This window comes from Phascolarctos cinereus, unplaced genomic scaffold (genome assembly GCF_003287225.1).
Source record: "Phascolarctos cinereus isolate Bilbo 61053 unplaced genomic scaffold, phaCin_HiC Scaffold_2;HRSCAF=192, whole genome shotgun sequence".
Taxonomy (NCBI): Eukaryota; Metazoa; Chordata; class Mammalia; order Diprotodontia; family Phascolarctidae; genus Phascolarctos; species Phascolarctos cinereus.
In genome coordinates, this window is record NW_027555625.1 from 104,481,193 (window position 1) to 104,507,218 (window position 26,026).

The following is a 26,026-nucleotide window of genomic DNA, read 5'->3' on the forward strand; positions in this document are numbered from 1 at the left end:
CATCATTAAAATACAATTGTATGTTATACTGTGATACAGTGATTCCCTCAGATAACTACCATGATGCATGGCATCATAGATCCAGAGCTGAAAGGGACCTCAGAAGCCAGCTTGTCTAACTCTCTCATTTTACAGATAAGGAAACATAGTTACGTGATTCATCCAAGGATACATGAGAAAATAATAGAAAGGCAAGAAGGAATCACAGACAAACAGGACAACTTGGAAAGTTGTATGTTGAATTTATTATATACTTAAAAGGAAAAGCAAGCTCTACATAATAGAGATGTGCAGTTTCATATATAATCCTCTTCTGCTCTATCACATATATGGAAATATTCATTTTAATTGGTGTTTACTTTCTGAAAAAATAAATGGAAAAAATAAGACTAAGGAAGGAAATATGTATGTATATAATTTCTCTTACAGACACACACATATGTATATGTATTCATTCTTAGCCTTTCTCTTAGTTTCTGTCAAACCCTGAAAACAAATGACCAAAGAGTTGTGCAACCATGCCATACCAACTGCCTAATACACAACTCCAACTGGTTGTGCCATATGCATTCCAAACTTAATAAGTCTATGACAGAATTCATCATTCCCTACCTTAAATCTATCTCCTTCAAACTCCTCTCCTTCTCTTGAGGTGGATACCATCTTCCTTTAAGTCATCCAGATGGGCTCATCTGTGTGTCTTCCATTTCCCTCACTTTCAGTATCTAATTAGGTGCCAAATCTTGGGGATTCTGCCTCTACAACAGCTTTGACATTTCCCCCCAGCCCTACATTCAGAGCCACCATCTTACTTCAAGCTCTCTTTCCCATATTATTGAAGTAGTCTCTGAACTGATTTCCCTATTTCCAGTCTCTCCTGCTTCTTATATAGCTGCTAAAATAATTTTCCTAAAGCAAAGGTCTGATTAATGTCTCTATAATCCTCAATAATCTTTGATTTTTTGAGTGACTCTAGGATTTTAAAAAAATCCTAAGATTTGTTTTTAAAGTCTGTAACAATCTAGCTCCAGTCTAACTTTTCAGGTTTTTACATGCTATGTTCCAGAAAAATTGATCTAGTTGCTGTATCCCAGATTCAACATTCTATTTCCTGCCTTCATGTTATCTCCTACTCTCTGTTTTGTACCTGGAATGCTTTGCCCCCCTCACCTCCACCTCTTAGAATATTTCAATTCAGATCAGGTACCATGTAACTTGTAACCTTTCTTGATATCCATAGTTGGCAGTACTCTTTCTTTCCTCAAATTCTATGGCTTTTTTCCCCCTTCTGTTTACTTGTCAGAAGGTAAAATTCTTGAGGGTAGAGACAATTAAAATGTTTTTGTCTCTGTATACTTGGAGTTTGGAACAATGCCTTCCACATGGCAGGTGCTTAATAAATGGTTGTTGAATAATTAAACTGAATGCTGAAATTTTAAAGAAAGGGGGTGCTTTTCAATTTTTATTCAGGTTCTACAGGGAAGACTAACTCCAACTTTCTAGGCAGTAGGAAATGCTGCTATCCTAGGTGGATTCAACCAAATGACATACAAGGAGACAATTTATCTTTTTTTTTTTGGCAGAGGAAAGAATAATTTTTCTCATCTAAGACAATCTCATCTCAATCTAGAGGAGACCTACTTGTGATCAGAAACTTATTTATTTTCATGACTTTACGAAGAGGTCAGGTTGACTCTAGGGTAACAGAACCCAGGGCAAAATCCAACGGCTTGGTCTACAGTAGGAGAAAATTAATATTAGAAAAAAAAGACCCGCTAAATTTTGGGCTGCCTTGAGCACATAGTAAAAGACTTTATTCTTGTGTCTAAGGATGCTTTGGCAGAAGCTCTGCTCTGGGGGGGGATGTGCTGACCTTAATTAAAGACCTAGGTATTGTGAAGTAAGGAATGAATATCTTCCCCCACCTTCCTTAGACCATAATATTTTAAGAATAAAATTTTAAAAGAGCTGAACCCCCTTTTTCAGGTTACTCTCTTCCCCCTACAGCAACCTCACAAAGGTAGCAAATTTATTTTAAAAGAACAAAGGGCCTAAGGGTCTCCCCCAGAGAGTTATGCTCTAAGGTTTTTCCTCTTTTCTGTTTTATCTGAAAACTTCCTCTTCCTTTTCCCCTCAGGTGCAAAGAGCAGCTACCTCTCAGCTACTGTACCCCCGAAACCGACGAAATAGAAGTGTCCCCTGATTTTCTACCCTTGACTTGGCTTCGTTGAAAGAAGGCTGACTTAACCAGGGCGTGGAGCGGGCACTTCAGCCACAGGGTGGCGCGCGAGAATTTCCTAGGTCCAGACTGGCCACAGCTGCTTCTGCTCTCCTTTGCTCCTCTTCTTTCCCTCTCCACGACTCCCAGCAGACAAGTCCCCATCTCCCTCCTTCCACTCCCCTCCCCCCCAATCTAGCCAAGGTGGATGGTGGACTGAACAGCTCTTTCGCTCTAGAGGCTGCACTGGACAGCAGCCACGCCTGGTCCATGTGTCAGGGGGGTTGCTGCTTCCCGCGGGCGGTTCCCTAAACTCGGCTCCACCTCCTCCTGGTCTAGCCACCTCCTCCTCCTCCCCCCTCCACCTTCATCACCTCCTCCTCCGCGCTCCAAGTCTAATGCATCCCCATTGCAGCTGCGGAGCTGAGCAGCAGTGCCGGGGCGGCTGGATGCGGAGCGCGCCGGCGGTGGCAGCGGGGAGGGACATCAGCAGCACTAGCAGCGTCTTCAGCAGCTGCCGCCTCCTCCGGCCCCAGTTGGGCTCGTCCGGCCCTTTGCAAGCTTAAAAACAGAGAGAACAGGGAGGACAGGGGCACGGGAGCAGTCCGTAAAAAAAGGCGGGGGGGGGGGCGAAGGAAAGTGCGTGGCTTGTTTGTCTGTAGGAGGCGAAGTGGCATACTTGGATTAGGGCGTGGGAGAGGGGAAGGGAAAGGCAGCTGCCTTTGAACTCGCCTGGGCGCACTCCCGGACTCCTACAAACATGTACTTGCGCAGAGTTGGGACTGGTCCCCGCGGGAGCACGCGGGTTGTCGCCCCGGCTGGGGTGTGTGAAAGCGCGTGTCCAGGGATGGAGATGGAGAGATAGGATGGGCGCACAGCTCGACCCCCGCAGCCCAAGCCCAGCAACGCCCCGGTGACTTACTGAAGCCCTGTGGCTAAAGCCGCGGAGCGGGGTGGGCTGGTGGGGGTGGTGGGTACGCTGCCCAGCGGCCCTCTTGCTTTTCTGCACCTTCTCCTTGAGTCGCTCATTCTCCACTTTTCATCCACCCCACTTCCCACGAGGGGAACGTCATGTCCAAGGCTACGGGGGGCGCAGCGGCAGCGGCGGCGGCCGCAGTAGCAGCAGCAGGGGCGGAAAGTTGCTCCAGTCCGGCCGCCTCCGCCGTGGTCGAGGACCTATCCAAAGTGTCAGACGAGGAGCTGCTCCAGTGGAGCAAGGAAGAGCTGATCCGCAGCCTCCGCCGCGCAGAGGCGGAGAAGGTGAGCGCGATGCTGGACCACAGCAATCTCATCCGGGAGGTGAACCGCCGCCTCCAGCTGCACCTTGGCGAGATACGCGGCCTCAAGGTAACCGCCCAGAGCGCACGGAGAGGGTCCGGGCTAGGGACGGCACTAAGACAATACACCTCTCTCTCTCTCTCTCTCTCTCTCTCTCTCTCTCTCTCTCTCTCTCTCTCTCTCTCTCTCTCTCTCTCTCTCTCTCTCTCTCTCTCTCTCTCTCTCTCTCTCCCTCCCTCCCTCCCTCCTCCATCACCCCTTCTCCGCCTCTTTCCTTGCTCCCTTCTTTGCTTTCTCCCCTTCTCTTCCTCCTCCCTCTCTCCCTGCAATTTCTGTCTCTCTCATCTCTTTATCCCCTTTCCTCCTTTTCTCTCTTTCTGTCTCTCCATTCCCCTTCCCCTTTCTCTCTTCTGCTCTTTCTTATTCTCTCTAAGTTTCTTCCCTTTCTTAGATGAAATTATGAGAGATCGTGAACAAAACAGGAAGGTATTATCGAAAGTTTTTCGTGGTTAAAACAAATGACCTTTTTGTCACCTCTAACCACTCTCTTTTGTTAACTTTTCCTAACTTTGGTGGCATTTGGTTTTCGATCAACTTCTAAACTAGCAGGCCCTTGGAGCCCTTGTCTCGTCTGGCTTTCCTATCACTAGAGAGGGGAGTGAGGAGATGGAATGGGTGATTATTCCTGGAGCTGTGTCGAGGCTCTCCTTCTACTTGGACAGAACAGCCGGGAGATCTCAGAGCTTTCTCTGGGAGTAATGAAGGTGTGTTCCTGCAGAAGAATATTTGCACTTGAGAAAGTAAACTAGCAGCAAGGACAGTGTATGTACATGGTTGGACAGTGAGGCTGAACTGCATAAGAAAAGGAAAGCCAGAGTTGTAAAACTTAGGGAACCAGACATAACAGCAGATAACTGGCAAAAATAGCTTTGGACTGCAGGATGAGACTGGGAAACAGTTAATCTGCTCATCTGAATGCCCCATTATAAGAACACTTTCCCAACCACCTCCAGCAACTAGGCTATCTCTTCTTCCAGAGATACTTGATCAGATTAGAAATGGACTTTAGGAATCATTGCCACCTTCCCTTTCTATTCAAATGTTTTGTCTCTTGTTGAGTTTGGAAGTAAGTACTTTCTGGATTAAACTGTTGTTTATTTCCCCAGTCTACCTGATTGTCTAATCCAATCCCCAGGTGCACTGGGTGACAGCTTTCCCAAGTGTCAAATTCTGATGCCTCCATTTTGGGCAAAGACTCTTTTTGACTTGGGAGGGGAGTGCGGTGAGGGAGTAACTTTTTTTTTCCATTTTAAATAGAAAGTGCCAAATGAATGTAAAAACCTCCTTACTTGCCTAACTGAAGACTGATTGCTGGGAAGGCTCCTGGTTTAGCTAACAAATTTCCTTTCTGTATCAATTTGTGAATGGTGCCTCCATTTATTCCTTCCTCTAATTGTTCCGGCTTTGTTTATAGGAAGCCAAATAATAGATGAAATGACTTCAGGAGTAACTTGGAGTAAAATCATACACACAGATATTGTTCTCTTCTCCTTTCCCTTATTATTATACCTTCTGACTCCAAATTGCTCAGTTGAAGAAAAAATTCTAGATGAAAAAGAGTAGAAAGGATAGAGAAAGCACATCAGACATTTTCTTGACTTGAATGGTGTGTCATGTTAAAATGCTGCAGTGATATGGCAGTCATAATGGGGAGACTTGAAGTATGTCAAAGCTGTCCCTTGATCTGAAAAGGAGGTATTCCGAGACAATCCCAGAATGTGTCCTTCTCTTTGGTCCATTCATTCAAATAGATATCTACTTATTGAGCACTTGCTGTATGTAAGTGTTAGGGATACAAAAATACAAGACAATCAAAGAAGTCTGATTTGTTGCAGAGACCTAGCCAAGGGAGAAATTGGTTGATGACCACCTTCCCCCATTTAATTATCTTTTATACTTTTAGCCATAATGTAACTGAGAATTTGTCCTTTTAATGATACTTGCCCTCCTTTCCTTTAAACTAAGCATTGACATTGAAGTTCAATAACTTTCAAAAGATGCTTTCAGACTAGTTTTGAAATATCAGTATGCATTGTTAGACCTACAGTGATCCTGAATCATTTCCAGCATCCTTACTTAGGGAAACAATGATTGAAATCAGCGTTGTTTCTAATATACTTAGGGAAGCAGTAGTTAAAGTTAGCTTTACTGGAGGCAAGGTAATATTAGCCCAGTGACACCTAAGTTTATAGCCTATGAAATCTCACTAGAATAAAAATGCTGCCTCTTAGTGCTGTGCTTTCATAAGTCACAGTCTAGATAAGTAGAGGCAGAATGGTACAGTGGAAAGTGTGCTGTGGAGTCTGAGTACCTTGGTTCTAATCCCAGTCGTACTATTTACTACTTACCTTTATTATTCTGGGCAAATCATTGAACCTCTTTGGTCTTCAGATCCTCTTCTATAAAATGAGGGGATTTAACTGGACAGCTTCTAAGGGCTTTTCTATCTCTAAATCCATGAACCTATCATTGTAATAGGCAGTTAGTTATACATCGGGACAGATTTCTGCCCTTCCTACCCCACCTCAAGGTAGCATCTAGTGGGGCATAGCCATACAGATATAAGATGTGTAGCATTAGATGGGCCTTGGTTCCATGTCCTTGTTTCTTAGTAATCTAGTTAGGTCTCTCCTTGAGGGTCAGAACCAGATTTCCCCTTGAATTTGATTCCTTCTGTTATTGATACCCATGTCCTTTCTTGTTAAAAGTGATAATCTCTAACCTAAATCAAATCCAGAGTGGACATTGATTTCTGGGAAATAGTTTCAGTTTATTATATGCATTTAAAAAATGGAATGGAATGGGATCATCACAACTAAAATATTTACTAATGCTGTAAGAAATTGAATAATTTGAGAATAATGTCTTCTGCTGCTAAGATGATGATTGTTCCTTTCTAATTCTGAGGCTATAATCACCAGTTATCTCAATATCAGGAATAAGGGCATAGAAATAGTACATTCTCCCAAATCTGTTTCTTTTAATTTCTATTCTCATCACTCAGATTAATTAAGGGTCTCATTATCTCTTCAAACTGGCTTCTTCTCCTTTCTTTGCTTCCATCAAACTATTAGTCTTTCCTACATACTATTGCCAAATTAATCTTCCTAAATCATGTCTTCTCATGTTTAAGAATCTTTGTTGGCTAATTAAAGTTAGACTCCTCAGCCTGGTCTTGAAGGCTATGCAAAACATAGCTTAAGTTCACCTTTCTGGCTTTATCTCCCACTATTGACATTAACATAGATTACCTTCCAAAATTGTTATTGGATACATTGTTCTCCTGGTTCTGCTCACTTCTCTTTGTATCAGTTCATAGAAATTTTCCCAGGTTTCTCTGGAATCATCCCCTTTAGTTCCTTGTTCCTTATTTATCCTTCCTGGAACATGTCTTAGTTTTTTTCCACATCTGCCACTTTGCTGATTCTAGTCCCAACTCCTGGGAAAGCTCCTCCTCTTCCTCACTTCCTTCCTTAGGGAAACTGCCCAAATCCTTCTTTCTTGTTTAGACTTCCCTCAAGTATCGCCTCAATGTTCATGATGCTGAATGAATTGTATATCTTCTGTTGCTGTAAAATAACCAAAAAATTTTCAGAAAAAGAACCAACTGACTTGGGAATTAAAATTGATCTTTTGAAACATAAATATGTCACACAAACTTCTGATGGAATAAGTGATGGTTTTTTGGTGTTAGATGATAGGAAAGGCAAGTAGTGAATATAGAATTCAATCTGGTGTGAGGAAGAGCTAGGTATAGATTCTACCTTGGACAAATTATTAGTGTCGTGCTGAGCAAGTCATTCATCCTCTCAGTGTCTTCATCTCTAAAATGGGAATGATAATGGTATTATACTTATTGTATAGGTTCTTGATGAGGATGAAAAGAGATAATGTGAAGTACTTTGTGAATCTTAAATGACAGTTCTCATAGGAGGTAGCTCTTAAACTTTTTTCTGTCTGCTTAGACATTTGGATAGCATCTATTGTCTGGCAGCAACACTGAAGAGGCAACTAGAGCCTTTTAAAAACAAAATGCAGCCATTAAAGTAGGGCTTAAAGAAGCTTGCTTAAATGCTGGATCAACAAATCAATCAGTGAGCACTTATTAAGTTTCTGCTCTGTTCTAGGCACTGTGGTTTCTCAGATAATCTTAGTGTTAAATGTTCTAAATTGTACCTCACTCTCCAAAAAAGTGACTGACATTTTTTCCCTCAACCATAGTGTCAGTTCCATTAACTATTCAATCCAGGAGGCTACATGATAATTATAAATTACCAGCCCTGCCAAGGGCAGAGCCTGACTTAGGACAGTCCACTGGTAGTTTAGGTTTGATATTGGAACAAAATGATCATTCAGTATTTAATAAGAGGAGATTTATTTAAGTTGTCACAAGGAAAAGGATAGTTGAGAAGAAATGTCATGGAGTACCCTTTGGGTCGATTCCACAGATCAAAATTCTCTTGCCTGAGTTGCCCATTGTGATATTGAGCTATTTGGTACTCAGGTGATGAGAAAGTGATCTCAGCAGCCAGAGCCTTTAGCTCCTTGAGCCAGCCAAGTCTTCAGTATGGTCTTAACATTTTTCAGGGGAAAACCAGCTTAAATTACATAGGGGGATTGGAGTGGGGTAGATTAAGATATTACTCCTACCACAAATGGTATAGTTTTCAAGTTAAGAGTGATTTGGATGAGAGAACATGATTGGAATTTATACTAAAATGCTGGAGTTGAAGAAAATACTGAAGGTTTTTTTCTGATTAAAAATGCTTAGTTTTATTTAAAATAATTTTTCATGATATCTACAATTGCTGCTTTTCCATAAATTATCTATAACATTAGAGATTCTATTCTCTATGTATTGATGACCAATATAGAAGAGACAGTCTAAAAATGCCTTTTAAAAACTACCTGTTCTGATGAGGTATGTTTTTAGCTTGGCCATTTCAGTGTTTGAGATTGCTAGATTTGCATCAGTCTACAGGCTTGAAAAAACTAGAGTAGTCCCTGTGTTAATTAAATGTTTAATGAGTGCCTGATGTGCACTATAATCCTTTGGGGGAATATAAAGAATTCTGGGAAGTGGGGAGTATGGTACCCCTGCCTTAGTGGAGTTTACAATCTACTCGAAGAAATGACTCATGATTGGATGAAATGATGACTAAGAATTTAATAAGCAAATAAAACGTGTCATAAGATTCTCTACCATCTATAACTTAAAACTGTAGAGTTGCACTAAGAGATAAAGTAACTTGGTTTGCCATTTCCTTCTCCCCCTCATTTTACAGATGAGGAAACTGAGGCAAATGTGATTAGGTGACTTGCTCAGGGTCACACAGCCAGTAAGTGTTTGAGGCTGAATTTGAACTCAGATCTTCCTGACTGAAGTCCCCAGTGCTTAATCCACTGCGCCACCTAGATGCAAGGTCATATATTGAGTATAGGTCAAAGCAGGACTTGATTTCAGATCTTTCTGATTCTAAGGCCTTTTATTCACTACACCATGTTGTTTCTTATTCTTTTTCTTTAGGCCTTGAATATACACTACTACTATTCATCCCATGATGAAGTGAAGGTTGTAGTTTGATGGATGGTTTTGAACTAAATTTTTAGGTTGTGTGAGGGTCCATATCTAAGTCATCTTGGGTTTATGTAAATGAAAGGTAACTTCTTTTGGGTTTCCAACTGGATTATTGGATGGTGCTAGACCATACACTGTCTCTGCTTTGTTCTTGACCCACTTACCCACTGTTTAGGAGGGAGATGCAATTAGAGAGCAAGGAGGGCTCAGAGGGATTATGTGAAGGATCAAATCTCTTCTGGAGGGCATTTGGCTATTTCTGTAGTGGCTGGCATGTGAGATGAGTTGGGGGTGCTTGGCTATTCGCGAATGTGTGTGTGTATGTATTCTCAAAACTGACTGACCTAGTCTTGATATTTATGGTTTCAATTTCCATTATTCCTAATTGCCTTCTAGTCATCACAGTCATCCCACTTATCCCAGGAATTACCCCTTCCCCCTCCCCAAATTCTTGTAATTGAAATTTGCTCCCAGCAGTTTGGTACCCAAGAGATTTGCCTAGCCTGCCAGGATGGGAATTGTTTGACCCTATTAATGTAAAAATGAGAAAACCTTTGAAAACCTGATTTCATGAATGGCTCTCCCTGTCTCTTTGCAGGATATTAACCAGAAGCTTCAAGAAGACAACCAAGAGCTGAGGGATCTTTGTTGTTTCCTGGATGATGACAGGCAGAAGGGAAAAAAGGTGTCACGAGAGTGGCAGAGACTGGGCAGGTATACGGCTGGGGTGATGCACAAGGAAGTGGCCTTATATCTGCAGAAACTGAAGGAACTTGAAGTGAAGCAGGAAGAGGTTGTCAAGGAGAACATGGAACTCAAAGAGCTCTGCGTGATGCTGGATGAAGAGAAAGGTGGCTGTGCTGGCAGTCGGAGCTCCATTGACAGCCAGATCAGCCTGTGCCAGCTCACAGCCTCGACTGCCCCCTACGTGCGGGATGTGGGGGATGGCAGCAGCACCTCGAGCACGGGGAGCACCGACAGCCCTGACCACCACAAACATCATGCAAGTGGCAGCCCTGAGCATCTCCAGAAACCCAGGGCTGAAGGGAGTCCGGAACACTCAAAGCACAGGAGTGGGAGTCCAGAACACCTGCCCAAACCAAGGGTTTCTGGGAGCCCAGATCACCAGAAACAGCTCAAAGGACCCAGTCCAGAGCATCACAAAACCATAGTCAAGGGCAGCCCTGAACAGCAGAAGCACACGGGTGGTAGCCCGGAGACCCTGCCAAAGCATGTGATCAGCAGTAGCCCTGAACATTTTCAGAAGCACAGGCCTGGCGGAAGCCCAGAACACCAAAAGCACAGCGGTGGTAGCCCCGAGCACCTGCAGAAACACATCTTGAGTGGGAGCATGGAACACCTTCCAAGAGTGAGAGGGACCAGCCCGGAGCATCTCAAGCAGCATTATGGGGGCAGCCCAGAGCATCACAAGCACATGGGTGGAGGAGGAGGCAGCAGGGAAGGCACACTTCGGAGGCAGACCCCTGACGACATGTCACCTCATCACAGGAGTGTATACAGTGGAATGAATGGTGGGTCAGTACGCGCTATGGGCACCTCTTTTGCTGGAACTACAAACTAGGACCAATAAATAGCATGCCAGTTACACTTTTGAAATGAATAATCATTCTGGGAGGGGGGAAGGATGAAGGATTTATCTAGTTATGACTCTATTGAGGTAATTTTTTTTTTCATTTATAACAGCTAAGTAGTTGATTTGGGGCCAGAGCAGGGAGATGAGAAATCTCACTGTAGCGTGGGGTGTCCAGCATGGAATGTGTGGGTATTCCAACTAGTCTGGAAATTTAAGGTAAAGGCTGGGGAGTCTAAGAAACCTGTCAAACCCAGCCATGCTCTTACTTACCTGTTTTGTCTTGTTGCTGAAGGATTGCCAAAGCTTATTATTTTAATACTACTATTAAGCATATTTGTATAATGAAGTTATCTATGTGAATGTGAAAAAAGAATGAAAAAGGTATAATTTTGCTAGCAGCTAGTTTGATACTTATTTGCCTAAAAAAAAACCAGTGTGTTCCTCATTACACTGGAGGTTGTGCCATAAATCTGGGCTTTTCAATGCATTAAGTTGCTTCTAGAATACATTTTAAATCTTCCCCATCCCCCACCACAATCAGTCAATCAATTGTTCTCTGTTTAAAGGCTTTCAGAAGGTTTTTAAAGGAGTGCACACTCATTTAATTATTAAATGCAAAAGGACTTTTTTCTTCCCAAAGGGGAGGGGTTTAATTTTATCCCTTGAAATGTAGTATGGTACAGTGGAAAATCAATCGGTTTGCAATTAGAGGACCTGGTTTCAAATCCTAACTATGCCTCTCACCACAAAGTCACTGCACCATATTCAGCCTCAATTTTCTCATCTCTAAAATGAGGAGATTGGACTAGATGCCCTTGAGGTTCCCCTTCAGGTTCTACATCGATGGTCCATGATCCTTTAAAATGAACAGGCACAAACTCTGGTTTCTAGGGCATGGTACACCTTGAATTTTCAGAGGCAACAAACCAGAGCTCACTGCCGTTTCCCTCAATAAAGTAGCTTCATTTTCTGCATCTTGGTTTTGGAACCACATTGAATTTGAGAGAGAAACTAGTAATACTTAAAAAAAATCCTTTTATGCTACCTTTGGTCAAGTTAGAATGAAAGTGATTAGTAAGGAGGTTACAAGTTGGCTGGAGGTCCAACCCTTCTATCCCCAGTCGCCCTCTAAAATATTAGTGGCTATTCACTTCATTTAAATGCTGCTTCAAAGACTGCATGAGGGAGGCTCTGATCAGCGTGGAAGGAGACTGCCAATTTTAGTGGTGACACGAAGGGGTGAGTTTTCAATATTGTACTTGAGAATTTATCCGTTGGATTCCATTTCATCTTAATCCTCCTCTCCTGGTACTGAAAATTGACTCCTAAAACTCATAGCTTCTAATGCATTTCTTTCAAAAGCGTAAATAAATGGAAGGAGAAAGGGTAGCAACGTCCCAGGAAGACATTCGTTGGGCAGTTTATGTTTGGAGATGGAGGCTAAGACTGAGGCCACATCATTTGTCAGGCTGTGCCTTCAAGCCTGTCCGAATAGCAGATTGATTAAATTTCAATCACTCCTTGTTTCTCCTGGTCTTTGTGCGGGAATTTTGGGTTTCTTTTTCCCACAACAAGCCAAATAATTTTGATTTTAATGTTACTTATTGTGATGGGAAAAGTTGGCTAGGAAGTTCGACTTTAAGAAGGTATGGACAAACTGGATGAAAAATTAGTAGTACTGTATTTTTCCTTGTCTTGCTTTGCTACCTTACATGTGAAATATAAATATGAGAGAGCCTTGCTTGAAAAACAATAGCATTCCAAAAAAACCCATGCCAAAATGGATACATTTAGAGCCATTGGGTCATTTCACAACGAGGCTCCCTTATTCCAATTAAATGATGATTTTATGGTAGTCATAAAAACCCATACTATGGCCATTCCTTCAAGAACACATCTAGTGCATAAAGCAAGGTATATTTGTTTAGGAAAGAACCATTAGAACAAGACTCTGGACTCATGATTACATGGATTCAGATATATTTGGCATTTCAGATCATGTGTCCTGGGCCCCCCCTTCCCCAATAAGCAAGGATACATTTAGAACCATTGGTTCATTTTACAACAGAATTCTTCTAAATATCACATTTTATGCAGCAAAAATCTGACAATATAGCCTAACTAGCCTGTAGTGCATGTGTGTTCTGCCCTGTAACACAGCATTCCCATGTCTTCTTGCCCTGTTTGCAAATATTTCAGGTCTATTTCAAGTTTATATTTAAGCTATTGCTCATTACTGAGTTACCCTTACCAGAGAACATTCAGAGTTTAGTTTCTAGGCTCTCATTATATTCAGCATATAAGTGTTGGGGGGAGATGGGGCAGTGTTTAACTTGGCAGTCTATGCTTTTTGTTGCAATTCCACAATGTGCTGATTGCACTACACTCTGGAGAATGGAAGAGAATATCATGTTCAGAGGTTAGCTCTAGAACAGTGGCATCCAATTCAGAAAGAAACAGGGCCACTAAATCACCCATAATGAGCCCTTTGGGTCACATATTGACTTAGAAAACCACATTAACATTATATGTGTTCTACTGTGTTTTTGTTTATTTTGTTAAATATTTCCCTATTACAGTTTAATCTATTTCAACCAGCACTCAGGAGTATTGTGGGTTGTTTTTGACACCTTTTCTCTGGAATATCAAACATGGCTATTCAAACCATGATAATTTTGGACAGATATATTTTTATTATGATAATTAACTGATAACTCAGGGGAAGTGACCTTGTTTTGTGGTAGGTAGGGAGAAATGAGACTGAGATGAGAAACTTGTCCTGGACAATTTATCAAGTGGGGAATGGACAAGATGTCATTCTTTCTGGTATCTTACATAAGAAATAAGTGAACATTGGTGGAAAGGTCATGTTGGTACCTTACAAAACTAGGTTTGAGCATCTTCAAACCATGTTGAGCTTTCAGTTGGGAAATAAAGGGACAAAGCAGCTTATACGTGTGCCCGTCAAGATTTTCCCTTTGTTAAAGCAGCAGGCCTAGTCTCCAAGTGAAATGTGAAGTGGATGAGAGGGTTCTTCTCTTTTCCCCTTATACAAGTCTGTCTGGTGGTTGCTCATTTAGTCCTTGTAAAAAACAAACATTCAAAACACACCATGAAACATTTTATTTTTCAGATATTTTACTCTGCTATCTTTAGGCAAAATTACAATTTGGGAAAGGCCATTTTGAAAAAAGGAAGTTGATGCATCATTCTTGGTGTTCGTACACGAAAGCATTTTGGTTGTGGCTTACTGCATTTTGTATTTGAAAACAAAGCTATCAGCCCCACATAAGCTGTGCTTTGTTAGCATGAGCTAGGCAGACTTAGTCCCTCAGAATGGAATTTTCACTCACCTGTCTCCATGGGGAGTTGGGATTATGTTTAGGCCTTTTAAGGTTAAAGTGCTCATCCTCCTAAAGCCAGTGAACTCAGGAAGCCAGCTAGCAGATTGATGGGCCTTTGACAAGGAACTTTCCTGAATAGGGGTAAGCTCTGTAGTTCTCTTTGTTAGAGGCTGGTCATCTTGCTTACAGTGCAGGTGATTCAGGTTCTTTAGCAGCTGCTTGGTTTGGGAGAGGGCAGTCTTCCAAGTAGGGATCATTTTGCTGATCAGACTGTCCCAAAAAGGAGTTTCCCACCTGGAGATTTTGAGCACCCAGTTGCATTTGCAGGTGAAAAAGATGGCAGACTAGCTGATTTTAGGCAAATAAATTGGGATGAATGCAGAAATCCAGGGCGTATTTCTTTTCCATCTTTTAAAAGTGATTGTTTGAATCCACTTAGCCAAAAGAATTAAATATAGTTCTTTTTAGGCTTTGATTTAAAGCCTTCCGAAGTCTGCTTCTAGCCTCCCTTTCTAGCCTAATTTTTTATTACTGTCCGTCATATCCTCTATGTTCTAGCCAAACTGAATCGTTAGCTATTGCCTAAATTCAGTCTTCCATCCTCTGCCACCCTACATTCAGGTAGGCTGTTCCCCTTGCCTGGAACATATTCCCTTAGCTCTAACTGTTAAAATTCCTCTTTCCCCATCAAGGCTCAGTTTTTAAGCCTTCCCTGATCCCCATCATAGTTGAAAGTGTTCTTTACCTCCCTCAAAGTTACTCTAGATCTCTCCTTTGCCCCATCGCTCCTTAACTTGTATTATGCTTACCTGTGTACATGTTATATGCCCTGTAGTAGACTGTAAGCTCTTTGAGGGCAGGGACTCTGGAGTTTTTTTTCCACTTGTGTATCACCAGCACCTGACACATCACCTTGCACGTAGCAAGTGCTTAATAAACGTTTATTGAATTGAAATCTGTTGGTTTTAATTCACTTTCTTATGATGAAAAACTGCTTCCATTTTGATTTCATTTGTTGTAGGCTTTCCCGTTGAATTCGGAACCCTTCAAAGGTTTTGCCTTCTAGCAAATGCCTTGTCAGGGTAATAAGCTCTCTCTTCCTTAATTGTTCAGGCTGATCCTCTGCCACTTATCATGTTCAGTTTGGTTTGCTAAATGAGTGGTACTAATTAAGGGGGAGGAAGGGATGTCTGAGAAAAGAGATGGGAAGGCACAAGTCTCTCTCTCTATTCTTCTATCCCCTCCCATTTCTGAGTGAGCCATTCGAAGAAACAGGAAGTGTGGATGAACAGGTGCTGATCCCATGATGCCAGCAACGGTTCCATTTGTCATGCCCCTGCTTAAAAATCGCCAGTGGCTCACTATTGCATACTGAGTAAATTTCACACTCTTTTGCCAGGCAGTCGAGATCTCATACAATTGGGTACCATTTTGTTGCTCAATACTCACTGAGCATTATTTTTCCTGCATGCTGTTCCCCAATTAAATCAGGTTTTGCTCTACTGACATGCACTTTTCTGCCTCCATACCTTTGTCCACACTGTTGCCTGTATTTGGAATGTTCAATAGGTGCTGAAGTTCTATACATCCTTTAGATCCAAATTAAAATGCCAACTCTTTAATGAAGCCTTTCCTAATCACCTTTCACCTCTAACCTCACTTAGCAATTTGTTTTACACTTTTCTAATGTGCTGAGCTGTTACGATTTATTTTTAGTTGGCTATATGCCTGCCTTAATTCTCTCCTAGGCAGCTAGCTCCATAGGGATAGCAACCCTATCTCATTTAAGCTTTATATCTTCCACACAGTGCCTAGCATAATCCTCTGCATGCAGTAGCTGTTCAACAAATGTTTGTTGAATGTTTTAATGAACAACACTCAGTCTGCTTCCTTCTGGGAAGGTAAGTGTAGGATGAACTTCTTCCCCAACTCCCCAATTCATCATTCAGAGGTGAATGACCTTTAGTTAGGAAGACAGCTTCTGAGATAAGACTGCCTGATAAGATGCACTATTACAGATTTGGTTAAGGATATAGATTGTTAAAGTCGTTTTAAGCTATACCTGCAAAACCTTCATGCAGAGTTAAGACTTTACTCTGTGTGCTTCCATTTCTGAGCCATCTACAAAGGTGTGGCAGGGATGTGTTGGGCCCAGCTCTTAGTGGCTACTATAGGTTCCCAAAGTGGGCCATACTTCCCCTTGGGGGGTGCTGGAATGATCCGGGGGAGGCAGTAGTAGTTTGAAATGATGAAAATTTCAAAAAATCCATTAAAGGGTTAAAGAAAGTAGATTTCCAGAGCAATGCTGAATAATTTTTTTTGAAAGGAGGCTATAGGCCAAACAAGTTTGGGAACCTTAACCAATTGTTAAGTTTTCAGTAGGAGCATTTACACCTTGGAAATCAGCAAATACTAAAATCTAGGGCTTGGTTTATTGTTCTATTGTTGTTTAGACTTAGAAAAGTGATGGAGAAAATGTTAAATGTTTTCCTCCAAGACCTGGTTGTTAAAGGTTTTCCAGCACACCCCTGGGTGTGAGGAGCCTGTTGTGATGGAGAAAGCCCTGGAGTGGAAGGGCTGAGTCTAAATCCCAGCTCTCACACACTTGTATGACTGACCACCTGGGACTAATCACATTGCCTCTATGAGGCTTCATTTTCCTCATCAGAAAGCCGAGAGAGTTCAGCTAGGTCATAGGATAATGGGTGGTCTTCTAGTATAACTTCCTTATTTTATGATGAAGAAACCAAGTTCCAGATAAATGAAATGTCTCACAGGCAATAAATCACATAGATTTTGAATATAGTTTCTCCAGATTCAAATTGAGGCCTTTTTCTACCGTGTCATGTTGCATACAAGTTCCATTTCAGTTCTAACTCCCATAAAATAATTCATGTATGTTTATAAATTTTGCATTGGGAATGACAATATACGTGTTATGTAGATGAAGGCAAAATGTGCAAATTTTCCTGTGAAAATGAATGCCTTCTGATTTCTCCCCTCAAGTTGTGTTTTCCTAAGTGCTGTGCTATATTCTACTTTGCATTAGTATCCAAGTAGTGTTAGGAGATCTAGAGGAACGCCTGTATCACATGAGGGTAGACCCCTTACGGAGCATTTATGGGAGGACATAGACAAGAGTATTAGAAGATGAGAAGGTGATGCGTTACATTCTATACCACTGGAGGGAAGGGTGCATATTGATGGGATTGCAGAGCCATTGTGAATTGAAGCGTGCTGTATGGAAAATTCTCCATTTTATAGGTCGTTTTTGGATTACCCTAAGCTACCTGGTCTTCTGTTTGCTCTCTATGTTTGAGTTATTAATGAGCAAAAAGCAAAACTTCTGACTAAAATGGAAAGACCCAGTTGGCTGGAGATTTGACAACCCATATGCAGAAAAACGCTCAGTGACAGTTTTCTGCTGCAAAGGTGCCTGGGAAATAAACAAAGATGCAGTGCCTAATGAACAATTACTCTTATATATCTGTCACTTTTGTAGAAAAATGTGGTATCAGTATCTCACTGGTGTGTGAATATGAACAGTAGAAATCACTTTTCTCTTGGGGAAATATGCCAACAGTTACAATTATAGAATACCGTAGCTGATTTTAAGTAAGGTCTCCTGAGTATGTTTTTTGTTTGGTGCACCAGCTTATTTGATGGTTGAGAAACTAGGTAATGGTTTATGTTCTCCAAGCTTAGCTGAATGCATTTATGAACAGCTTGTTCAGTTTTATATGACCTCAACTTAAGACCTTTGGAAAAGTGAAGTCAATTGTTGATTTGTGTTGGTTATGTAGTCTGTGATAAATAGATGATAAGAATATTACTTGATGGATTAGATAAATGATGGGAATGTAGTTCATTGTGAGAACATTGCATGATATCTGTGATGTTGCTTCTGAAAAAAAAAATTCTAGTGAAACCAGAAGCGTTATTAACGCATTAACAAAAATGTCGTTGGCTTTAAGCCAGTATCTTTTTTTGTATCTGGAGGACAACTTCTGCCCATAAGAGCCTTGTTATTTAATGGAAATATTTTCATGTTTATTTAAAAGTGGTTGTGTCTTACACAGTTAAAATAACCAGTTGATTGGTTCAGTACAGTCAAATAGCTGTTTGGTTCAGTTAATCAGGCAAAATGTTTTACATTTAAAAAAAAGCATTTTGTAGATTATAAACTCACCTGTTTGATGATCTTTTCTCTCTTGAATGGATTGTGTTGTTGCCATGTTGACCCAGTTTAAATCAGTTAACACGGTTTTATTTTTTGGCTCATCTCCTCTTTAATTATTATGCATTTTCAAAGATAAAATAGAGAAAATAGGATAATTGAATTAGAAATGCCTTGATCTTTGAAAAAGAAATAATTTAGAACAAAGCATATAGAAAGTAGAAGTCATTTAATTTAATCAAATAATGTCCTTTTATCAATGTTAGTTATAATAATAATAATAGCTGGCATTTGAGTAGCACTTCAAGCTTGACAAAGCATTTTACAGTAATTGATGCCGGTGGATAGAGCACTAGGCTTGGAGTCCGGAAGACCTGAGTTCAAATCCAACCTCACATTCTTACTAGCTGTGTGACTCCGGGCAACTCACGTAACCTCTGTTTATCTCAGTTTCCTCATCTGGAAAATTGAGATACTAATAGCACTTACTTTCCAGAGTTGTTATAAGACCAAATGGGATAATAATGGTAAAGCACTTAGCACAGTGCCTGGCACATAGTAAATGCTATATTAATGTTAGCTATTATTATTACTATTATTATCATTACAAATGTTATCTGAGTACTTTATAACAACCCTTACATGTAGGTGCTATTAGCACCCTTTTACAGATGAGCTAATTGAGGGCAAAATAGGTTAAGTGGCTTACACGGGCCATAGAACTAAGTGTCCCAGTACAGGCCCAGAACTCAGATCCTCTGAACTGAAGTTCCAGTGCCCTAGCCATTGCATACCAAATATGCATACATGTGTGGTTCTTGCATCTAGCAGTGTGATAATTAATTTTAAATTGTACATTTTCACATGGCAACAGCATTTTATTCTAAAGTAAGGTAGCAACCAAACAGGTATGTAAACACAGTTTTGTCATTTTATTATAAAAACAGTGGCATCAGGTCTTCATTTATCTGGAATTTTTAGGTAACAAGGTTTTCATGTAAGGGAATTTCCTAGAGAAAAACTTAAAAAAAATTTAAATGATTTTCATTAACTCTTTGTTGGATTATTTTCTTTCTAAACTGTATTGGGCCCTTCTATGCGTTCTTAAACAAACTTTTAAGAAAAAGGGGAGGAACCTGTAATTTTAATGGTTCAGGGAGCTGCTTGTAAGGGGTCACCCTTTAGCAAGGTAGAGCCGCAACTATTTAGCACTTTATAGTCTTTAGAGAGTTGCTTGGGTGGTGCAGTGGATAGCTCACAGGCTTTGGAGTCAGGAGGATCTGAGTTCAAATGTGACCTCAGACACTTCCTAGCTGTGTGACCCTGGGAAAGCCACTTAACCCCATTCTTCCTCATCTGTAAAGTGAGCTGGAGAAAGAAGTGGCAAACTGCTCTAGTACCTTCACTAAGAAAACCCCCATTGGGGTCACTGAGAGTTGGATGCCAGTGAAAGGACTCAGCAACAAAAAAGGAGGGACTTAGGTGTTTTGGACATCCAGGCTGGTTTTCAATAAGGAAGGCAATTTAACCTTTTTTGATGACAGGCTTATCATGATGAAAATGTACTATTTTACATAATGGAATATTTACAGGGACTATTGAGGTGTGTGTGACTATTATTTTTCTTGCTTGAAAATTTCCTATTCTGCTTTTTGTGTTCTTGTATATGCTTTTTAATAGTTTTTTTTTTCATCTTCTCTCACTCTCAAGTTTTAGCCATCACTATGCCTTAGTTCAGGAGTACTCTCTATCACACTTGAAATTTGCTGATTCTATTATGTTGTGTGAAGGGAAGCCAGTTTGTTAGGAATGTTTAAGAGTGAACAGGCATTGAGTTGAGGACATTAGTGGCTTTCATATGAGTAAGTATATTCCTGATGCTTTTTACCAATTAAGTCAATAAGTACTTATTAAGCAAGCTCTCACTGTGCTAAGCACTGAAGATAGAAAAAAAGGCAAAAATATAGTTCCTGCTGTAAAGAAGGTCACAGTCCAATAGCAGAAACAATATGAAAAAACCCCACCTATGTACAAACAAAATACATACAGGATAAATTGGAGAAAATCCTGCAGAGAAGGCACTGAGGTTAAGGAAGGTAGGGAAAGTCTTCTTGCAGAAGTAGAGCCAGGGAGCCAGGGAAGCCAAGAGGCTGAGACGAGGATGGAGAGAATTCTAGGCACTCAGGACAGTTAGTAAAAATGGCCAGAGTTGGGAAATGGAGTGTCTTGTGTGAGTAAGAACCAAGCCATCTTCCCTTCCTTCTCCTACCCCAGCTTTTACAATCTTGCATTCAGTCCCAGCACTATTAAGACACAATTACCCTAAGTTACATCCAACGCCCTCATTTTCCTTGGCCTCATTATCTCTTCGGCATTTGAACCTATAGGCCACCTTTTTCTCTTATGGCTCATATAACTAAACTATTCTAGTTTTCCTGTTTTTCTGACCATCTCCATTTCTTCTTCATTTAGACTTCACTGTCCTTTATAGTTTGATTTCTGACTTTTTTGTTGTTGTTCATTCATTTTTCAGTTGTACCCAACTCTTCTTGACCCCCATTTGGGGTTTTCTTGGCAAAGATACTGGAGTAGTTTGCCATTTCCTTCTCCAGCTCATTTTACAAATGAGGGAACTGAGGCAAACAGGATTAAGTGACTTGCCCAGGGTCCCACAGCTATTAAGTGTCAGTGACAAGATTTGAACTCAGGAAGATGAGTCTTCTTGCCTCCAGGCCCAGCTCTCTATTCACTATACCACCTAGCTGCCCTGATTACTCAATTTGAAATTCCTCTCTCCAAGGTTACTAATGATCTCTTAATCAACAACTCCAATGACCTTTTCTCAGTTTTCAGCCATCGTGACCTCCCTGCAGCATTTATCACTATTGATTGCCCTTTCCTCATGCAAACCTTCTCAGGTCTTGGTTTTTATAACATGGCTAACTCCTGACTCTCTTCCTACTTGCCCAGCTGTTCCTTTACAATCCGCCTTGAGGGGATCATCATCTTTTTCCACACCCATGTGTGTACACTGAGATTTTGTCTGACTGTGGACAAGCCACAGAACCTTTATATGCCCCATACATTGCCCTAAGACATGTAAAAAAACACTGAGGGTTGCATATTATCTTGGTGGAAGGAGTTTCCACAAATGGCATTTGTCATGATGGCAACATAGTATCACAGATTCAGAGCTACAAGGTATTTAAGAGTTCATAAAATACAAACTTCTTATTTATAAATGAGGAAAATATAGCCCAGGGAATTTAAGTGACTTGATGAAAGACACAGAGGTAATAGTCATCAAAGATAGGGTTTCTCCATCAATCTTTACCCTCCAAATCCAATTAATTGTAACATTCCATCAATTTTATATCCACATTATTCACATCTGCCCTCCTCTCTCGGTCCCCAACCACCATCCTAGATCAGGCCCTAATCACCTGGACTATTACAATAGCCTCATAATTGATCTCTTTACTTCAAATGTCTCCTCCCATCTGTTGCCCAAAATAATATTTCTAAAGCACAGGCCTGATCATCTCACTGTCCTGCTCAACCGTCTTCAGTGGCTCTCCATTGTCTTTAGGCCAAAATACAGATCATCAGCCCAGCTCGACTTTCAGCTTTATTTCATATTATGTACTTTCTGCCAAACTGACCTGCCAGCAGCTCCCTGAACTCCCAGCTGTCACCTCTTGTGCATTTACACAAGCAAGTCTTGTTTTTGTCTTTACATTCCCACTGCCTAGCACCAGAACTTGCACATAGGCATTTCATAAACATTTGTTGAATCCAATTTAATTCAGACCTGTATTTCCAAGTGTCTGCTAGACATTTCTACCTGCATGTCTTGGTCCCCCTTTTGCTGGGTTTCTAAGACCCAATGTTATTTTTCCATGACACTGCCATTCACCTGTGCTCAAGAACTTTCTCTTTATTTCGGATCCTTCTCTCTTCCTCATCCTTTACAAATCTAATCAGTTGACAAATTCTAGAAAGTTGATCTTGTAATATCTTTCATATGCACCCCTATCTTTTTAGGAGTCTGTATAATAATAAAAGTAGAACTGCATTGGTTTTATACTCAGCGTCTCTGGGTTTGAATTTTTAGTTAGCTCTGCTATTTACTAGCAATGCTAGTCCAGGAAGGTTCACTCACTCTCTCAGAGCCTCAGTTTCTTCATCTATATAATGAGGAGTTCAGACCAGATAATCTCTACGGATCCTTTCAGCTCTAAATCCTATAGTCTTCTCTCCATTGCCATCATATGAATACAAGTTATCATTACCATGTGTCTATATTTCTTTAGGAGCTCCTAACTGATCTCTTTCCCTAATCTTTCCTCCCTCTAGTTTATTTTCTTTGCATTATCAGACTTACTTTCTTTATTCAGAGATCTAAGCATGCCAGGCTCCTTCACAACTACTCACTCCTTAGCCACTACTCCCCTATTTGTAGTGTTTCTTGGTATTAGAATGTAAGCTCCTCGAAGGTGGATACCTTCTTGCTTTTGTATTTGTATCCTGAGCACTAAGCATGGTTTTTTAAAGTACCTGGTGAACACATAATCAATGCTCCTTCCTCCCTCCCTCCTCCTCTTTTTCCTTCCTTCCTTCCTTCCTTCCTTCCTTCCTTCCTTCCTTCCTTCCTTCCTTCCTTCCTTCCTTCCTTCCTTTTTTTCCCTCCTTTTCTTTGTTTCCTTGTATACTCTCAAACACCTTGATCTACAAACTTCTTGATCTACCAGTTCGCCTTTATAGGTCTGTCCTCTCAAATGTCAGTAATTACAAGGGGTTCCAGAATGTGGACAACCACAGTGGTTTGTTTACCCAGTACTCAACTGCCTGCTCTTTCCTATTCAGAAATCATGCAGCATGTATCATTTCCTTGATTGTCTCTACAGCAGTCCTTCACAATACCCTGTAAATCTGGGCACTCATATTTAATTTAAAAAAATCATTTCAGAGAAAAAGAGACTGAGTCACAAAACAGGTAGGTACTGGCTTCCCCAACGACTAGGACAAAGCTGGGCTCAAGAACTCAAGAACTTCCAGGAAACATGATAGGACATGAAAATATTGACTTCAACTATACTTTGTTCTATATAGACAGATTGATTTTGGTATTATTTTCATAAGTCATATCCTAATATAAGGACCTAGGACATTTTTAAAAATTATGATTCTGCTTAATTTAGGACTCTTCACATAGTAGATGATGATGATGATGATGATGATGATGATGATGACGATGACTATGATAGCTAAGATTTGTATATTGCTGTAAGGTTTGCAAAATGCTTTACTCATGTTATCTCATTTTTTCAATCAGCCAGTCAGTCGACAAATACTTGTTCATGTGCCAGACACTGTGGTAGGCACTGAGTACACACAGACAGTGATGAAATTGATGTGTGTTGAATTGCTTTGTATGTTACTTGGGAGGGCCAGTTTGTATTAGATGTTGAGGTAACGTTTCCAAACTTATTGTTTCTAACTTCATTTCAGATATCCTCGTGAAGCTCAGGCTCTGTACTCACTATCCCAACTTTACACTGGCTGGATCCCCACATGGGGCTACCATCTCTTCTCTCAGGATTCTAGGGAGCAAACCTGAGATGCTGGAGGTGGCTAAGAGAATCACTTACAAACACCCATACAGTGTGTTTCCTAATGTCATTTAGCCAATTAATATCTACCCAATATCAATTAACGAATGAACAACAATTAGCTTATACAAAGTAATATTTACTGAGAAGGCATACCAAGGACTGATATACAACATCCCTCCAAAAATTGGGGTCACACTCTCTGATAAGTATATACAAGTGAGCTCAAGCTTAGGGAGCACATGTGGTGAATGGGGTTATTTAGAGCTCCTGCTGGGTGGAAATCCTCTTCTCCCTTCCAGGAATTTCCTTGAAGTGAAGCTCTTTTTGGGCTTTGAGGGTTGAGGTTGTTGTAAAGTTTTGAAGCTGCCTTTCGTCAGTGTATCTATTTGGTCCTTAGCTCTCATTAGCTACTGTTACTCTGTATATACTTTTACTGTTAACTGTTAGAGATGGGAAATCCAGATCCTCCAATCTTTCAAATTTTGCAGGGTCTTCATTTGGCTAAGGAGGTAGGGGGGAGGAGAGAGACAGACTTTCCCCTACCTCTTAGAGGGCTTCCTTGAAGTCTTTAGGCTGGCTTGATATTGGAATACTAGATTCTATGCTGGCTTGCTATTTTATTTAAACCCTGCAGGGCATGGATTGATTCTCTTCAACCTCAGTCAATAAATATTTATTAAGTGCCTACTATGTTCCACTGAATATACGGAGAAAGAAAAAAAATGCAGCTCCTACTCTCAAGGAGCTTCCTGTATAATATCATTTTATTCCATACAATGGCTGTAGCTATTTAACTCCTTCCAAGCTGATTAATAAGTTTTCCTTACTTATTTTATACTTTTGATTGATTGATTCAATTGAGTCAGTAGGGATATCACACCTATTTTATACCCTTTTAAAAACACTTTATACCTTTCATACCTATTTTATTCCTTTGATTGAGATTCTGTAACTCAATCAAAAAAGTAATTTCACCTGAAAAAAATATTGTCAATTATGTTAATTGGGGGTGGAGGTGAATGATTTCATTGAGATATCTTGCCCTTCTGTATTGGAATGGGTGGACCTTCACTCTCATATTTGTATATTTTAAAATAGGCTGATTTTTAGCATTTTATAGATCTGATTTTCAGTGTCATTAATAGACCATATGATATTTGAAGATGAAGAGAGGACAAAACTCTAGTATAATTTTAAAAAGGGCTTTGGTCAAGTTACTACATTTTTTTTAAAAGACATAAATCGTCTTCTCTTTAGAGTGCCATTCAAGTGCTTTTGGCAGAAATAACAGTCTGCTCTTTCCAGTACATTTGATACTTACCCAGCAAAGAATAATAGAAGACGTAGAGAAGGGATAATAGCAGAGGAAGAATGTACAGCTTATAATACAGTCCTTGCAGAGGCAATGGCTTGTCCTTACTAGGAGAGACTGAACACAGACACACAGAAAATGATTTTTTTCTTCATAAATCAACAAATATTTATTGAGACTGCTTGGTACTATGGGGGGAGAAACAATAAATATAAGGCACTTATACTTAAATATATTATAAACATGTTAGAAGTAAATATAACAGTATAATATAGTAAATATACATTATAAATAACATATATACTTAAATGTAATTCTGTCAAATTCTGTCATTGTTGAAACAAAGTCTAGATTTTAAGGTTGTAGGATCATAAGATTGAAATCTGGAAAGAATCTTAGGGAATGTCTAGTCCAATCCCCTCATTTTATAGCTTTGGAAACTGAGGTTCAGAGGGGAAAAGTGTCTTGCCTAAGGTCACACAGCAAATAAATAACAGAGCCAGGATTTGAACCCAAGGTCTCTGACTCCAAATCCAGCATCTACTTTTCCACTATAACTTGTTGCCTCTCGAATGAAACATTTAAAAATAAAATATACATCCTGGGCATTGTGTTTTCTCTTAAAACTCTAGTGCTTTTTAATCTCCAGTTATTTTTTTTTGGGTGGGGGGGATGGTGGGTGGGTGGGAGGTTGGTGAGGGGAGCTAAGGTATCTTAGGAACAAAATTAAGTCCAGTTTTCACATCAAAACTCATTTTCCATTTGTCGAATCTGCATGCACTTTTTGTTTTTGTTTTTAATTTTAAATAAATCTTCCTTCATGAAATAGAAAAAAATTCAGGGTCTTTGC

The 26,026-nt window shown here is 40.4% G+C and overlaps 1 protein-coding gene across 6 annotated transcripts in view; it reads left to right on the top strand.

The window, feature by feature from the left end:
• Nucleotides 1–2,211: 2,211 nt before the first annotated feature.
• Nucleotides 2,212–26,026, top strand: part of CCDC85A (coiled-coil domain containing 85A) — a 234,701-nt gene continuing 210,886 nt past the window's right edge. For 2 of the 6 annotated variants that reach the window (XM_020996290.2, XM_020996291.2), the window contains exons 1-2: nt 2,213–3,565; nt 9,733–10,666. In XM_020996290.2, coding sequence (XP_020851949.1) covers nt 3,290–3,565; nt 9,733–10,666 — 1,210 coding nt within the window. In that variant the 5' untranslated portion in view covers nt 2,213–3,289. Of the gene's footprint in view, nt 3,566–9,732; nt 10,667–26,026 lie in introns of all 6 variants that reach the window. The other 4 variants (XM_020996295.2, XM_020996296.2, XM_020996288.2 and 1 more) reach the window with 3 other exon arrangements.